Raw genomic sequence first — 18,136 nt, 5'->3', positions numbered from 1 at the left:
AGATTTTCTAATGCTAGATATATTGGAGGAAAAAAGAGTATCTATTAAACAGGAGTACTAAAAACATGCTAATGTATCTTATCATTACAACATGTGTGAAATAAAGAGAGGATTCAATCTTTCTGAAATTGTATCAAAAACTTTATTTTATAAAAATCACAGGATCCATTTAAAAGCTGAAAAGATTTTTGTAAGGATTAATCAGAAATTAATTTCAACTGTGAGCACAGCGAATTAATTTGCCAATCTAAAATTACCAAGCAGTTTGATTTAATATGTGTGTTTACATTTGTCCAACTAGTTCAACCCTACTACAACCATATGCTGATGTCTTTCGTAGGAGAATGAAGTGACATTTTGTATCAACTACTAACAATACAGTACCTCAAAACAATTTTCCCATTCAAAAAGCCAGAAAGCAGCATCTACCTACCACCAACTAGAGATACTTGGAAAGCCAAAGAGGAAGTATGGAGCTTTTCCCATAACCTGAAACACTTCATTGAACACCATTTTAATCTTCTTATTTAGTCCTGCATAGACTTTTACAGGGTAGTTAATTATTCTTGGTGCTTCCTGTAGCAGCTGGCAGATTTGTCTTGTTAATGGTCTGGTAGATACCATCTATGTTTTTCTCATCATCTCCCTGCCATCCCTGAGGGATGTCTATCTGGGCTTTTCTGGACTATCCCCAGAGATCTCGTATTTTATCAGATATGGCAGAATTAATCCACCATCTTTCAGTAAGCTTAAGACCATACACTATCGTTGAATTCCAGGGATTCCTTTACCTGATCTGCCATATCCAGTCTTCAAAGGAGATAAACAGTGACCAGTATATACCAGAAATTACTTTAATAAGTAATTACGGATAAAACACATCACATTCAAATAGCTGAACTCAAAAAATCCTCTGTACAGGGAATCAGCATTAAGGCTGAATGTGATCTGCGTTATGTTCTACTATACTGAAGAACACAATGTATTGAAATGGCTCAAACATTATTTGGTCTAACAGTCTACTTAAAGCAATTTTGCTTTTTCACATTTAAAACATACCAAGTCCAGTTCAGCAGAAGTTTTAATGACCACCTGTTACATATTTAACGTACAGCAGTTAAATGACTATTCTGGATTGAAAAGCGAGTCCACGTCAGGATCTGCACGACTGCAATGCAAAGCGGAACCAGACAGATCAAATAGAACATGGCATCGTGAAGACCTAAAAACAAACTGGTGAAAAAGATGAAAACACAGATTTCAAGATGAATAAGATAATTTCATGGTCATTTCATAGCAAATTACTTTTAAGCATTCACTTTACATACACATACCAATTACTGGGTACAATAAATTCTAAATAAGGGAATTATTATCTTAGGTATCACTGAGATGTATTCAGTTATATTTTCTGATTTTACATTCAGATTTTACGTTGTTTACTCCTCTCATAATAGCCAGGAGGAAATGAGATAACTACTTTACTACATATCTGTATTATTTAATATAGAAATGAATTTAAAGCAATATAATTCAATTATAAAACAGAGCATCTGAAAAGGTTTAGTGAGACTGAAAGATCTGGAAGATAAAGAAAAGCAGTACTGGAAGCAAACATTTTAACATGAAACTATTTTATTTACGTTAAAATCTGAACTACTAGCTATCCACATAATATACCACTATAGTTGCTGAGGGCTAGGTGGGAGTCATGATTAAGGCACAAAACTCACTATACTGTGTAATAAATAGGCTGCTTCATATACAAAGATTAATTTAATCTTATTGTTTTAAAAGAAGGGATTAAAAGATTATATAAACTACTAAAATAATACTTGTGAAATTAACACTCAGATGCTTATTTATTCTTGTGGATGAATAGTATTTCCTGATCTAAATCTTCTTAAGGAATAAAAGCATCAACAACTACGAATCAGAAAGGAGAACATGAGAGTTAAAAGCCTCCTTCTTTGAACAGCATGGTTTCTGACATCTCAAATTATACATTTTGGTATTCGTCTAGTAGCTAGAATCATTATCTACTGGCATTCTGTTAATTATTGGATTCTAATTACTTAAATATCAGGGAAGTCAACTGAAGCTAAGAAACAGTCCCTAAATTAATTTTCTCTCCAAGAGACAATTTATTATCTATTTTTAATTAGCATTCAGGGTGAGATGGGAGACTCACAGAACAGCTACAGACATGATCCAAAAAGCCCCTGAAATCTGTGAAAAAACTCTCATAAACTTGAGTAAGCTTTTGAATGGAATCTAAGAGTTTCTTTATATCACAAAAGAATCAATTCATGTTTCACTGTATTTAACAGAAAAATGCTCACAATCTCGAATATAACTGAGCGCATGCATGTACACGCCCCCATCCCAATCCCAATTTATCTCAAATCCCGTATAAATTAATGCTACATAAGAAAACAAAAAACCACAGGCTTTCAAGTGAGTTAATCACTCAGGCAATTGCATTTAATAAATGGAAGCTGTTCACTAGCAAGTCACTGGTCCATAGCCAGTGTTTATTGGTAGCAACAATAAACTATTTACATGTTATTTACTGGCCTGTATTCACTTGCATTTTCAGTCCACCTAAAGCAAACAAGGGCCCACATCATGCACACCACCATCACAACCGCCAATAGTTAACTGTAGGAGTAGTGTCAGCAGAGAGGCCACAGACAAACTACTTACCTATCTCACCTATCTGCAGTTGCAGACAGGACTAAGATGCAATTAACAGCACATTGGGGTTTGTACTTTGGCTGTTCTGCACACTGAAGAGGATTGCAGTTCTCAGTACTAAAATCCTTCCACATTTATATAAAAAGGACAAACGTGAAAGAACATCTGTCAAATTACTGACTTTCACTGATGCAATCCTGATTTGGTTTGAGTGAAGCAATGTTGGTTTAAGAAAATAATAATGCCTATTGTTGTGTTGTAAAAGCTCAACTTACGAAAAGTATCTATGGTATGGAGAACAATGAATGGGAAAATATTTCATTAAGGGACCAGAATAAATCAAGGGCAGTGCTCAGATTTCATCATAATCATTAGCTGAACCGGTTATCAAAAACTTCCAAGTCTATGGTCATTTCTTGCACATGAAGGAATAAATCATAGCATCTTCCCCTAGACCTCCCTAATATCTGTCTGAATAGAACGTGATGTAGTCCAGCAATTCAGTACAAATGCATCAACAGATCACAGTGCCTCCATTACATAATGAAGAGTTACTGTCAAGTAACTTACTTCTGAAGAATGAATTTGAAAAGCACACGTTTAAGAAAAGTTAACTGCAGTTGCAGCAAGTCTCCAGAAGAGGGAGTTTTTAAACTAGGTATCTTTTCCAGAGCGAAATATAAAATAAACGATAGTATTTCAAAATATCAAGCCATATGAGACAGGTAACATTTTACTATCATGATGGATCAAAAGAGAAAACAAAACAAAACAAAACAGGACCACTCTATTCTGAAAACTATTGCTCAAATCTTAAGCTATCACATTAAAAATACTTCCTAAGGTATCTTCCACTACAAAAAACTTATGTGTAGCTACCCCATTCCCTAAAAATGCAGTATAATAAGTATATTAATGTATAGTGTATATGGAATCATGTGTAACACACAGAGAATTGTGTATCATATATCAGCCAACTACATGTGTGATATATTGAATGGCAAGAACGCTTCTGGAAGAGAAATACACAGTTCATAGCAGAAAGGTCACACTTCAGAGTTACAAAACCAGAGGGAAAAATGAGATAGAAGTGGATTTCTCCTAAGGAAGAAGACATACTGATGGCTAAGAAGATAATACCATTGGGGCAGAAGTAAATACAGGTAGTGGTAAGTAAGAATTTGGTGATGCTAAAGGTCAGTTCAAGGGTTTAATTACAGAAGAAGAATAGAACAATCTTCCGTATGCCTCGTTTATGACAGTACAGGGATCGCTATCCAGTGATAAGCATTTTATCATTTTTGATTAATCTCAACCATCAGCCTGGAGGTGCTCCAGATGAAACGAGAAGGGAGACTAAAACTTCTTTTCTTCTAGGCCTTCACTCTCCATATAAAACTGTTTCACTGTCTTACCATCTTGGGTGCCCTACAGAATACAACTGTAACTGAAGCCACCAAGATGATGACAAACTATTGTCTCAAAAGATCTCCAGGGATAAGAATTTGACTCAGAGCATGCCAGATGCCCTAATAAGCTGGTCAGGAATGTTATTCTTATGCAGACAGAGAATATGTGTGTGCAGACTGTTCAATATCACAATGGCAACAAAAAACAGACAAGCTTAAAAATTGCCAATTTACAGTTGGCTGGTATTCTAATAGAGTTTTATTAACTCTACTGAAACAATAATGAAATACCCTGATCATGAAGAATGTCAAAGAGCCATAGATAGTATCACATAGCTGAAAAATCAAAATGTCACTACTGGAATGCTGATGAGGTATAGGTGAGGTAGTGCCATCTTACAGACTTTTTCCAGAGACATAGAGTCAGAAGACATGATTTGCTCAGCAGATAGCTTTTGATTGACATCTTCCTTCTGATACAGTGCAAGATGAGCACCAAAGACAGAATATTTGTGAAGGACACTTCTGAAGGGAGTATGCTAACAAAATGATTTCAAAATATATAAAACAAATGAAGCGTGGGAGAAAAAGACACACCCTTCTGCCTTTTTTTAGTTGAAGTCATCCAGAAAGTTTGAGCTCCAGCATTCCACGTGGTCTTGCATAAGCAATGTATCAATAAATGAGAAAATGAAATGACATTATTAAACAAAAATAAGAGTGAAGAAACAGAAAAAGGTTATTCCCATAATTTGTCAAGTGTACACTCATTGCTGGAAAAAGCTTTATAGAACAGAATAGAATAGTTCAGTTGGAAGGGACGTACATAGGTCATCAAGTCCAACTGCCTGACCACTTCAGGACTAACCAGAAGTTGAAGCATATAATTAGGGGCATTATCCAAATGCCTCTTGAACAGTAACAGGCATGGGGCATCCACCACCTCGCTAGGCTGCCTACTCCAGCAAAAGCTTGGAAATTTGCTGAGAATACAAAAGCCAATGTTCAAACTTTAGAGCCCAAAAGAGAAGAAAAGTAAGGCGCCTGGAAATTACTTTTCTATGTTCATTCCATAGAACTTTAGCATTCAAAACATGCAAAAGACAAAAACAAACAAAAAACAACAAACACAAATCAAACTAACCAAACAAAACCCACAGTGAATCACATACATCTTACTGAGATTCTTCCACTTTGTGAGAGAATATGTGGAACAAAACTAATGCAACAGACAGTATCTGTACATAAGAAGGAACTGCCCACCTGTAACAGTAACACGCTAACATTTTCACTATAACTAAGTACTGGTACTTTTTTTGTTAGGCTTTAATTTTCAGTTAAAAAAAAAAAAAAGAATAATTTAAAATTCAGCAAATTTTGCTGACTAGTTTATGGTTTTTGCATCTTTTTTCTTTTCTTAGTGAATAACGTTCCTGGAAACTCTTAAGACACATTTATTCAGGGCCCAAACATTTTAGTAATGCAAAATACGGATTCTCTGTGTTATCTTCACAATTCACTACCACTAATATCTAATAAAGTTAAGGCTTTTTAGAGCACCTACTAGATATTGCCAGCATTGGAGAAGGAAGGACATAGCTGAGACTGTATTGGCATGGGTCATAACATTTTGTTACATGTAATTCACATGTTATTTATTTATTATAATATTGTTAACAATTTGAGCATGTTTGAAGTGATCTCCTGTATTCAGTTTCTGTTTGTCCCCAAAAAACAACTCTGTCCTGAGACAATTGTGTATTAGCTGCCTGCCTATGTATGGCTGAAATCACAGATCAGCTGACAGAGTTTGAATATATATAGGTGATTTAGCTCAGTCAATGGTCAGAGTACATCGCCATGGGCAAAGTGACTCCCGAGAAACAATCTTCAGTAGTCTGGTCTTTGTGGACGTGCACACTGTACTCCGCTCACAAAGAAAGCACTTACTGACCAATCCAGAAATTATTTTTTTTTAATATCAGATTTTTATTAATTCTTCTCCAGAGAGGCTGCAGGATTTGTCAGCTAGCTGGAAGAAATGTCAAATGACTAAGATCAGACTCAGATGGTCAATTTTGGAGTTCAAGTCTAATGTGCACATGAACACAGATATATACAGAATGTGTGCAGACTCTTTTATATTTAAGACATTCTTTTTGAGGGGGTGGGCAAGGTATATATGCAGAATATTTTGGGTGCATTTTTGATTAACTGATCTCAACTTTGTACCTTTAAGCTGTTCCTTGCACTAGTAAAATAAATCAACATAAATCAGTTTCAACATGACTCACTTCCAAATACAGGTTTTAGAGATTGAGTAATCAAAGTATTTCAACTCTATATTCAATAAATTTATTGTTGCTATAGTCCAGAGTCTATTTATTGGGAAAAAAAAAAATAGAACTACTGTGATTTAAAATCCATTCACAAAGGGATCGTTTCTCTGGTTAGAAGGGAACAGATCTGAACTTTTCTTGCTTGAAATCTGAATTTCTCCGAATCATCAAGATGAATATATTCAAGCTTTCTCATAATTCAACATCCAGTTCAACCTACCACTCTTCTGCAAAAATCACTCATCTTATTTGACATTATAATGAGGTTCACGTCCTTATCACATCATCTCACTGGCTGACTATCCACAGAATGCATTAAAATCAAATCAACTGTTCTCAAGCATAGCCTCAGACATAAGCCTTCTTTGCTTATGTCAAGATACTTTTCTGAAGACTACCTGTTGCACTTTTATGTTGTGCTTTTCCTCATATATTTTTTTTTAGAAATTTCCTCATATATAAAATACTCTCTTAGCCTTAGGTAACACGTAACCAGTCTTTTCTCCTTCAAGAGCTATCTCCACAAAAGTTGGTATAGAATAATTATCTTCTATGCATTTTTTAAGCTTTCTAATCAGAATTGAGTAGAGGAGCTATGTAGTATTTAGGATATCCATGTTGTTCTTTCAAACAAATCCTAATCAGACTAATTTTTGCTTTTTAGAGCTGACTTCAATAATTCCATATGTTGTTATTTCCTTTTGTTGGACATAAATAAACAGTTTGACCTTTTCAGTGTACTGAGTCCCTGTTAATTTACTTATTTACTTTTAAAGTCCATGCATTTCCAACATGCTAACTAGCAACCACAGCTTTATGCTGCATATTAAGGTCTCTAGGGGATGCAATGAAATCATTAGCGTTAGAATGGTAAGTAGTGTAGAAGCCAAAATGATACTCCTATTTGAGGTAAATTCCCCTCCCTCCAGTGATTATACTGCTTTCTCTCAAATAAAAAATATATCCTAAAAGCAAACCTATTATGATTATATATTCAAGGAAATAGGCTTGTGAGATAAACAAAACACGGAAGCCAGGACTACATCTATCTTAATAAGAAGTAGTAGGTGACCTCAAACTGTTTTTCTTATTTTTCCACAAAGAAAAGGGAGATGGTCAAATACTGAAATGTATCCTTTTTCCCCAAAAAATTAGGTAGGTGTGCTTAAATGTATTGTTTAATAAAGGATTTATTCCTTTAAAAAAAATCTAGAAAACATTTTACTTCTATACATAAAAAGAAAGCAAATGAAAAATATGTTTAAAGTGCTCATATTTTTGAAGAACAGTTGATGCAAACTGATGGTAGATTAGTTTTCCATTTACTGTCTGAATGACAGGATTATTTCACTCTAAATTCTGTGATTTAAAGCATCCTTTCTGAACTCACCTTGGATCAGGCTGAGCAACTTTATTATTCAAATTCTCATATCCAAATTGATTTAGTATGGTAACCACAAGCATTGGAGCCAAAGATTGGGCAGGCTTGGTAAATAAAGCATTGGTACCAAAAACCATAGAGGAAAGTGGTGATCTAAAATATTTCAGAAAATAAAAACAAACATACAACACCACGTTATTAGTATGTAGAATCAATTACAATAATGATTCTCTAAATCCCGTTAATATGCAAATGTTAACTCACAATAGCTAGCTTTATATTTTATACATATTGATTGCAAACAGATCAGCTATCATAATGAAATCTCATTTTATTTGGAAATTAAAGACAAAAAAAAACCACCTCTGGGCTATATACAGCTTGGCCCCAGTTCTCAAATGACTTGCACACAATTCAACTTTTGCACACTGAGTAATTATTGGAGCTAAGCTAGACTGAACAATGCATGGAAAATTAATTACAATGTAAGGTTACACACATGAAGCCATAAAAGGATTCTTTTTTTTTATCCGTGAAAGCAACAGTTCTCACCTTTGAGGGTGAAGTCCTGTAATACCCTTTGACCAAGATTGAATCTGTACTAATACAAACATTGATGTAACCAACAGGAAGTTGCTTGGATTTTTATCAAAGTGCAAAAGACCCATGAGTTGTCATATGCTAGCTCACAGCTGGTTTTATCAATTTTTATTTCAGAGAGATAACAGCAACCACTCAGACTTTGAAGTTTGCACTTTAAGTACTATAGGTAAAACTTTCTAAACTCCTTTTCCATGTTAGGAAGGTGACAATAGATGTATAGGGTTACAAAATAATTCAATTTAAGCTGACATTAACAAACACTAAAAAAAAAAAAAAAAAAAGCCACCTGGAGAACTTGGCTTATACGATGGTGCAATTAAAACTAGAAATTACCCAATAAGCTGTTCAAAGTGCTCTACTGAAGTAATGGCAGGAAACTTCATTAAAGTTCTTATCTTTACTTGTGCTACGTTGTTCTTACAAAAAGTACTTCTGTGTCGAGCACCCATGATCACTCACTGCCTTCCATTGATATAATCTAACTTACTAAATAGTAACATGAGAAATTAGAGCGTATTTCAAGAAAAACAGTTAGGAATGACATACCTCCGCTTGTGCTTTATTAAATCTGCATCAACAATATCTGCCAAGGGCAAATTGAACAAACTAAATGAAGCTTGTACAACTACCCTAAAGAAAGACAAAATAATTAAGATTCTTTTTAAACACACATTTTCAAAATAAAAATGGTTACTGATGCCTAATTCTAGCACATGAACCCAACTACACTGACATTTCTGCAAACACACAAAACTGAGATGTTCATTAAAACATGGTGATGTATGTTTAAAAAGAAGTTCTGAAAGCATTGGTAGGTCTGTTCTTAATTGAGAATTAGAAATTGATATGCAGACCTAACTTTTTTTTACCCTTTTTTTCCTGGACACTGGAGGAAAGAGTCACAAATACTTGCTTGATATTATCAGTAAATGTCATTTAAAGTGACATGAAGAAAAAGAACACACCTTATAGGAACAAAAAAATCAAAATGTCCTCTTGAAATCTGAGATAGACATGGAAAGGACTGGAAAGACCACATGCATGACGAATTTCAAAGTGGAAGAATTAGAAAAGTAAAAAGATTTTATCTGCACTCCTATGTACGTATTCACATTTTGCATGCATATATGCATTTAAATACGTACACGCACAAATCTGACTCTTAAACTGCTAACTGAAACCATAAATTCAAGTATCAGGACTTCAACATTTTGTTAAATTTTAGCTGTGGTTATCTTTTACTTATGAGAGGCTTTGAACAATTACCACTTTAAAGTGTTTAGGTACATTTTAAGATTTTCCTGTGGAAATCCAAATATATCTTCGTCATTTAAAGTGTGCAGGTAATGAAATGCAATTTATTAGTCACACAATTCATTGTTACTGTAGCCCATGACTGAAATAATGAAAATGAAAATGAAAATAGGGGGAAAAAAAAAAAAAAGAAAGAAAGAAAGAAAGAAAGAAAATAAAGGTAGAAAAGGAAGGTAGGAACATGTAGAAATAAAGCAATGAAATAAAAAATGAAGAGAGAAAAATGAACTGCAACAATGTTCTGATACAAACAGGTCTTTATTTCTAAATAAGTTTTTGCGAACATTCTAATGTGCTTCCTCAATTAAAGAATTACTTCCTGGCATCATACTTCCCCATTGCTATTGAAAATGCAACTTAGTATTGGTTACCTAATAGATACCTGACTTACTGGTACTTATTTTGCAGTGCAGTACACAAGTGTTCATGCAGTACATAATGTGGTCTGAGGCTTCCCTAGCAAACACTCACTGAAGAGTTCGTCTACTGAAATCTTTGTAGTCAGCAAGAGGTTCTGCTCACCTTGAATCTGAATTTGTCTCGTTAAAATAGACACATGGAAGGAAGCTTTTGACTGCAAACCATAGTCACTGATCAACCTTTTTTTTTTTTCTTTTAAAGCAGAAATTGAAAGCTGAAGCATACTAAAATGAAAGCTGAAAGAAGTTGTTAGCAGAGTTTTGAGTTTTCTGATGATTGAAATAGAACAGAAAGAAAGCAGTGGCAAAATCTTCAGGCTATTAGAAACAACTGTCCACTCTGTTAGAATTATTTAAGTTGTGTCTATGAAAAAGGAAACATACTTGCTTACATGTTTGTTGTGAGATAAAATGCCAAAAGATAATAATGTTCTGGTCCTAGAAAAAACATGACAGCAGCAGCTACTCCTTCAAAGTAAAAGGAAAACAAGATGATTCTGTAATAACCAAACTTCTTCAATGAAGCGTGACTGAGAAGAACAAGGCACTGAAAAGACAACATATACACATATATGAGGAAAAGACATAGTCAGCAGTAGGAGAGCTATAAATAACAGAACAGACACAAACAAATCATTACTACCCATTAAAGAAGAAAAAGCCTTTATAAAATGTACAAACCAAATTAAAATATAAGAATTCAACAAAGAAAATATTTACTGGATCATTCTATGCTACCTCTACTGGGTAAGAATGGTTTCCTTTCCCTCAAAACTAGCCAGATAAGAACTGTTACATTCTGAGGAAAATACTTTTCCTCACGTTGCCTCACTATTAATGGTCATGATCTTTGTCTGATACTTCTTAAACAATTAACTTTGCAGCATGTTAACTGTAAACCAAGCATCTTGCCTCTTGAATTTTAATTGCTGATCAGTTCTCTTTCCTGGACAGTGTAATATTCAGATGAAGAACAAGAAGGAAATCTCCTTATACATTTGTTCTCACATTTGGATTCTTTAACACAACGAATAAGACCAGGATGCTACAACGAGACAAAAATTACTATGGCAAATACAATTTCCAAGCTCGTCTTCTACTTAGAACAATGACCAAAGAGGTAAAATAAATCTAGAAAGTTGGTATAGCAACAAAATCTGATTGTAAGAAACTAAACATACTCCTTGTTCCAGGCTATTTTCATTTTTTTCATAAATGGGCTTATACTAGAAATTGTAAGATGTTATTTAATGGATGCTATTGTAAAGAACATGACCTTGTCTCCCTATAATTTAGAAATAACCCTCTCTCAGGAAGCACTTATGATTTAGAAAATTCCTTATTATCTGCATATTTTAAGACAGCATATTTTAAGAAAAAATGCTAACATAATGATGCTTTACATTTAAATTTGCCTTTGTTTCAGCAACAAGTTTTCCCTTGTAGGCAGATTTTATTCTTTGCAGCCACTACTAAAAGGAACCTGAGACTGAAGCTGCAGTCTGTTTGAGCACAGGCTGTCAAAGCACGGTTCATAAGAAGGGGCTTTATTTTACAAGGGCTGGGTGCTTTTCCAGTAAGTGAAGTTCAGGCCATTGCCACCAGAGAATTCTCTTATTATATCTTGAGCTGAAAGGGACAAAACCTGAGAAAAATAAGGTCACAGAAAACTCTCTATGGTTCAGTGACCTCCTAGACAAAGAGTCTCTGGGGACCAGAGAGAAATGCATTTTCTGAAAGATTGTTCGTTTCACACTGTCATGCTGATTGTATCACCAGTGGTGACTGCTATATATTGAGTGTAAGCGTATTTAAGCTTTCCTAACTTCTGTAGTTTCTGATTTATTTCTGAAGTTCATAGCCTATCTGAGTTACAGAAGAAGAAACTATAAAACTTGTGGTAAGGATAAAAGTTGAAATGATTTATATTTAAGTGTTATGGAATAGAAAAGGTATGTTTAGGATCTGGGGGAGAAAAAAAAAGTCACTTCCATGTTATATATGCAAAAGCCAAAAAATCTAACTGACTTTGAACTGTGAATTCCAGGTGCACTTCCATGTTATCCTCTTTTAGATTCTACCTACTGAAAAACGAGTATGTTTACATCCAGTGGGACATAGTTTTGCTGGCTTTCTTGCTCTCACACATTACTGGTTTGGGTTCTCATTTCTTTTACAGTCTGCTGCTCCTCCCACCATCTCTGTCTGGGGTCTTGAAATCTTTCTCCATACCAAGTAAATGTAGCTGACCAAGACAGTAAACAATAAAATAGATGGGAACGAATTATTCTCCAAAACAAGCCATTTAGAGTTTTGTTTGCTTTCATATATTTCAACAATGCTTTTAATACCTAATTAATTTTTCCAGTGTTTTGTGCAGTTTATCTCAGAAACTTCCTGAAGAAGAGATTACTCTTTCATCATATATTACAAATCAAAAACAAAGACAAAATAATTAAGAATTATATAGATTTTGCTTTTAGCAACTTTTTATCTTGAGCGTGCTTTTCATTCCTTTATACTTGGGCATTACAAATCATGTAGGCCACAAAACATTAATTCCTTGCATATTCACATTTCACATACTTGTAAAGTGGTTTTCTACCAGTCTGCCTGCTTGTCCTTTCTCTGGTAAACCTTCCATACCTACTGGTACTTTCTTCTTTCAGGGCATTGTTGAGCTAGATTTGTTTCTTGGTATGTCCAGTCATTTAAGCTGGAGACACCATTTTTTCAACAAACACTGTAAATAGATACCTTAATCTAATAAGAACTACTAAAACACCATATTTTCATATTTTGAAATATGAAAGTGATACTGCCTACCTGAGGACAAATAAAGCCAGCTCCATATATGATACTTCTTATTGAGGAAGAAAGAACATCCTTAGGAATGAGATTATCCGCAAAGATCATCATAAAATTGTTGCAGAATGCTAGGTGAAAGACTTGGAAGAAGTTCATAGTTACAAAAAATAAAAAGTTTTTCTCTGTCATAATCTGTTTGGTCAACGAAATTACAGAGGACCAGGAGAGAACTCTATCACCATTTTCTAGATTAGCATTCTCTGTAAGCACTTCTCGCTGTTCATACTGACTAGTACTATACTTGCCTGTGTAACACATACAAGCTGTTGCTAATGCTGCAACCAAAACAGCAAAAGCCTGAAAATTGGCAAAATTTTCCATATTATCTGATATTAGACCACAAAAGAGAATGCTTGTAGATCCGATTAACGTTGCTACTTGGTTGTATTTAATAAGCTGAAGCCTACTTTCATGTCTTGTTGAAATTTCTGCAAAGAGCGCGCACTGCGCAAGAAGCACAAAAGTAAGCAAACCATCAAAAGCACATAATGCAACAATAAGGTGAAGACCACTTAGCCAGTCACCTTCTTCATAATGTTTCCAAGGAAACCAAGGAAGCAAAAAGGCTAACGCGTATAAAGGAGCTCCATATAAAATTGAGAACTGGCGTCTTGAGCAGCATGCGAGATTGGAGTTATCTTGGATATATCCGAAAAGAGGATCATTAATGGCATTCCATATCATGAATACAACCTGGGGCAAACAAGCAAGAAACACAACAGAATTTATCATTGGTGTGATTTTCCTGCAGAGGTTATACAAACCCTGAAGTAATACACACAGTATTTATTTAACATTAATTTCTATTAAAGGAATAAAAAAAGATGAAAGGTCAAAACCAAACTTGGGACCAAATTCTTAAAGGTATTTAGAGATTTACATTAATTTTTGAAAGAAACCAAAATGAGTAAGTAGGCAGGTATAAACAACAAGTGAACCTGCACCTCTTAGACTTCACTCCTTCAAACACTTTTATACCCGGGACGTATCTTGCAACCTCTCACAGCAAATAATTCACTGCATGAGCTGGCCTATTACATTCAGGAGTCTATTTACAACAAGAGTTGGACACCTGGATAATGACTTGCAGAATAAGGGCAGTATTTAAGTACCTGAATACCTCAATGGAAAGCACTAAAGTTAAGGATATCTATGGAGCTAAGGTGCAAGATTAGTTTAAAACATTAAGTGAAACTATCAAAGGTAAAAATCTTTCCAGCAATTGAAGTTTGGAGTCTTTTAGTCTAAAGACTGTAACTAATGGGTTTTATGTGTATTTTCACTTGTATATAAATTAACTAAATTTAAAGTTAATGTACCTTATAACGATCTGCAATGCATTCAAAAGAAATTCATTAAAAAACAACAACAACAACAACAACAACAACACTTTGTTATAACACAGACACATAATACACAATGGTAATCAAAATATTCCATTGTACAATACCTGTGCTTGATGAAACGCTACTTCTGAAATTTTGTATCGGTTTAGGAAAAGCTTAACGTAGTAGAAATTAAAGATACTGTTCATCATTCCTGCACCTAATGTAGTCATGGAGTATGCCAGTGCGTTAGGTTGAATTCCCAAAACAAACTTCATCTTCCAAATTGTACGAATCTCTTCTTCCTCAAGTTACAAAAAAAAATTACAAAAGTTGGTAAAATAATTTTCTAAATAAAATGCTATGGGAGATTGGTTTGTTTCAGAGGTGTAGGGATGGACTCTTATAGGAAAACTTCCCCATCCTCACTTTTTCTTCTAAAATTAGCAACACATTTTATTGAGTTATAAGACACTGAGCACAAAACTGAATAGGTACAAAATACTAAGAAGTCAGTGACATTTCTAAATCTAATCAATGCTTACAAATCAATAGAACAAGTAGACAGAAATTGAAAAGAATCCTTTCCAAACTGGTGCATGAAAATCTGCTATTGCGAACACTAATGCTTGTGTAGAGGTTCAAGTAATTGCATAAATTTTAGATCTTTCTTGCTAGCTACGTAGTTTTAGAATTATGAAGCTGTGTAGGAATGAAGTGACTCAATTCATAACCCTACGTATTCCATACCTATGAATGTCAAATGCAGCATACACTTAGATGAGTATTTCTTTCAAAACAAGTATAGTTTTGTTTTTGCATCTTTAAATGTCAATAGCTAACAAGCATGGAAGCAGTGCTTTTAACTAATAAACAAATGAGATATGAACAGAAGCCATAAAACCATTAAAACACTTTTTAACAGTTTAAACATTTTCCTACTAGAAGAGACCACATGTAAACAAAATCCTGAAAGTAACTGGTATAGGGCAATACAGCACTTAAAGTATTTCCTAGTAACAGAGATACTTTAATATAGTTCTGTAATATATCAAACAGATCTTCAGCCAACATTTTTAAGATGCTGACTTTTTCCACGTATCTAGCAATTAACTGAAGTATGTTTGGTGTAATCTATCCCATGAAAAATAGCTATCTTCAGGAAACCTCAGCCTTCTAAAGTAATGATTACATTTATGGTTCTTGACCAGATTCAGTTCTATGATCCCAATACAAAAATACTTCTACCAGTTACCTCTTTTTAACTGAGTCTTTAGTATTCTTTACATCTATTTGAAAGATACTGTCTGCCAGTAATTTGGAGATACTTCAGGTTCACATTTCAGCCTTATGCACACTAACTCCAGAGCTTCACAACCTGCTGTCAATAGCCCACATTTTGCTCCTCTGCATTATATTTACAATTTTAACCTAAATGCAATTTTCAAATATCCATCAAAATACACAGTTTGAGTATCTGCTTGGTTTGAAAATATGCTTGATAAGCACATCTACAAGCAACTCCCTGAACTCATCATATCAATGATCACAACCATGAAAGACACAGGAAATTTAAAGCAAGGTGGTTTCCAACCTTCTTGCTTCCTGTGGTTCACAAAGTGGCAGAGGACAGGCTGCTGTGAGGGCAGATGGTAACCTCCTGATCACCAGGTGAGGCCAGACAAAAGCTGCAAATCAAGTAGAGGCTGGAGAAGCATCTATTCTGGCTCAGAGGGTGGAAAAGCAGTTTTTCCATCCCCTCCCAAACACAGAAAGTGAACTACTTACAGAGCACATAAAAGGTGGTTGGTTACATTTTTGTGCATATCTTTAAGGTGCTCACACATGAATCTATATGCAAAGAGAAGATAACTTCTCTTGACAGGTAAGAAAAAAAATCAAGCTGACAAACAACTTGAACTAAGTTTTTTCTTTATAAAGACAATTTATTTATGAGAATATGACTGAATTTTTAGATATTTGAGCATGAGTATTTTCAAATTTATTTTTCAGAGAGCTATGGCTGCAAAGGCTCTTTCATTTCCACGTGATGAAATTTTTCATCTTTGTAACACATTTGGTTTCATAAACTGAGAAATCTTAAATGGAATAAGGTTATTGAAAAAATGGAATCTGGAATGTTTGTTTTTAAAAAGATAGGTATTAAAATTGTGAAAGACATTATAGTAAGTGTGTTATTGATAAGCATCACATTTTTTTTTTTTTTTTAAGAAGAAATGTGTGTTCAAGCCTTCACAAATGTACTTAACAAAGTGATTTATGTAGAAGGTATCATTGGAAAGGTAGATATTTCACCTGCAACCCCGTCTGGGTTTTCAAATGGAAAACCAGAGGCCTCTTCTCTCCCTCAAATTCCACAGGCACCAGGAATAAGCATGCTTGACATTAACATTCATTTCTCAAATCATACTTGACTCAGTTCCTTCCTACACATAAATAGAAAAATGGTTCCCTTAGCTTCAGAAAAATTGAAAGCATTTCTTCTACAAAAACCTTCTAACAATGTGCAACCAGGCCTTCGATGTCATGACTAATTATAATACACAGGATCTGACACAACTCTTTACACTAATTGGTACATCTGCTCCTGTACCTTGTTTATGAAATAGGTTCAATTAGAAGTTGAGGTACCACACTTCCTTTCCCAAAAGATGTGCTCTTTAATTGTACAACAATGAAATCATGCGTGAGTACCCCCCCCTTCCTAAGAGTCAGCCTTTACACTGAGCACATTAAAGCACAGGTGTTGACATTTTGTGACTCACAGAAGGCAATCAGCTGCAGAAATGCCTCGTGGTTGCAACCACGTTAATACAGACGAGCCAAGAGAAGAGGCTGTTTAAAGCAGCGAGACGCAGCATGGTGTTACTCGCAGCTCTCCCAGGGCTGGGTGATGACCTCTAGAAGCAGCTAGAGCACAAACTTGGAGAAGAAAAGTGAATTCCCCAGTGGTAACGAGCTTTGGCTGGACCACACGGGGTGGCAGCAGGCCCCGCTGGGTCCCGCACTGCCGTGTGGTGCTCGTAGCCCTGATAGTCACAAACACCTTCCTCGTCCTCAGCCCCATGAGGGCAGGGCTCAGATTAAACCCTTCCTAGTCCTGAGGGGTACTGCCGAGGGGACAGGCTGCTGAGGGCGGATGAGAGCAGAAAGCACCCGGCGCAGGAGGCACCGGCAGCGCCTTCGAGCCCGCGCAGCTCCTGACGGACTGAGGGGGCGCTGCCCGGGGGCGCCGGCCTGCGAGAAGCGGGCACGCGGAGCTTCCTCCTCAGCAGCCCCAGCCCCGGCTCCCGTCCCTCACAGGGCAGGAGGCCGCCGGAGCCACCCCCGGGCCCGCCCCGTGCCCACCGCCGCTGAGGGGAGCCGGGGGTCCGCGCCCCGCCCCACCTCACGAGCTGCTCCCTCAGCGCCCCGCGGGGGCTGCCGAGCCGGGGGGCGCTCCCCAGGAGCCGCGGCTTCTCCCCGCGCCCAGCCCCGCCTCAGCCGCGGGGAGCCCCCACAGGGCCCGGCCCCCGCCGCGCTCCCCTCAGCCCCCCGCCCTGCCCTGCCCGACCCACCTCCTCCCCCTGCGCCGCCACCGCCTGCCGGGGCGGGGCCACATTAAGCCGGGCCAACCTTTCCTTCTCTGCCATTGGCTCCCCGCCGCGGATCGGCGCGGTGATTGGTTGGAGCTCCTTTCCATCGGCCGGGCGGGCGGCTCCCCATTGGCTCCCCGCCGCGGAGCTGAGGGTGCCGCGTTTGAATCGCGGGGCGACGGGGG

The 18,136-nt window shown here is 36.5% G+C and overlaps 1 protein-coding gene across 5 annotated transcripts; it reads right to left on the bottom strand.

The window, feature by feature from the left end:
* Window positions 1-175: 175 nt before the first annotated feature.
* Window positions 176-17,946, bottom strand: LOC309883817 (transmembrane protein 180-like). Of its 5 annotated transcripts, none has more exons than XM_082772199.1 (8): window positions 16,672-16,841; window positions 15,950-16,043; window positions 14,481-14,660; window positions 12,989-13,723; window positions 10,555-10,709; window positions 8,976-9,059; window positions 7,836-7,979; window positions 176-1,233 (listed from the first exon to the last, which is right to left on the bottom strand). In XM_082772199.1, exons 3-8 carry the CDS (start codon window positions 14,631-14,633, stop codon window positions 1,104-1,106), a joined length of 1,401 nt encoding a protein of 466 aa, XP_082628325.1. In that variant the 5' UTR covers window positions 14,634-14,660; window positions 15,950-16,043; window positions 16,672-16,841; the 3' UTR covers window positions 176-1,103. The 5 variants fall into 5 exon arrangements, with proteins under 5 accessions (XP_082628325.1, XP_082628328.1, XP_082628326.1 ...); XM_082772202.1 differs by having other exon boundaries at window positions 14,481-14,656; XM_082772200.1 differs by lacking the exons at window positions 15,950-16,043; window positions 16,672-16,841 and adding an exon at window positions 17,934-17,946.
* Between the last annotated feature and the right edge of the window lie 190 nt (window positions 17,947-18,136).

The sequence above is a fragment of the Aythya marila genome (genome assembly GCF_965140915.1).
Source record: "Aythya marila genome assembly, chromosome: 15".
NCBI classification, from domain to species: Eukaryota; Metazoa; Chordata; class Aves; order Anseriformes; family Anatidae; genus Aythya; species Aythya marila.
Note: the sequence above shows the minus strand (reverse complement) of the source record. Positions and strands in the feature narration are given on the sequence as shown.

What these genes read in the sequence shown, in the direction of transcription:
- LOC309883817 (XM_082772200.1), bottom strand. Translation starts at nt 14,633, where the DNA reads ATGAAGTTTGTTTTGGGAATTCAACCTAACGCACTGGCATACTCCATG. An exon ending in TAGCGTTTCATCAAGCACAG is followed by an intron (nt 13,724 to 14,480) that starts GTATTGTACAAT and finishes TGTTTGCCCCAG; the next exon opens with GTTGTATTCATGATATGGAA. An exon ending in TTTTATCTCACAACAAACAT is followed by an intron (nt 9,060 to 10,554) that starts GTAAGCAAGTAT and finishes GTCTTTCTTTAG; the next exon opens with GGTAGTTGTACAAGCTTCAT.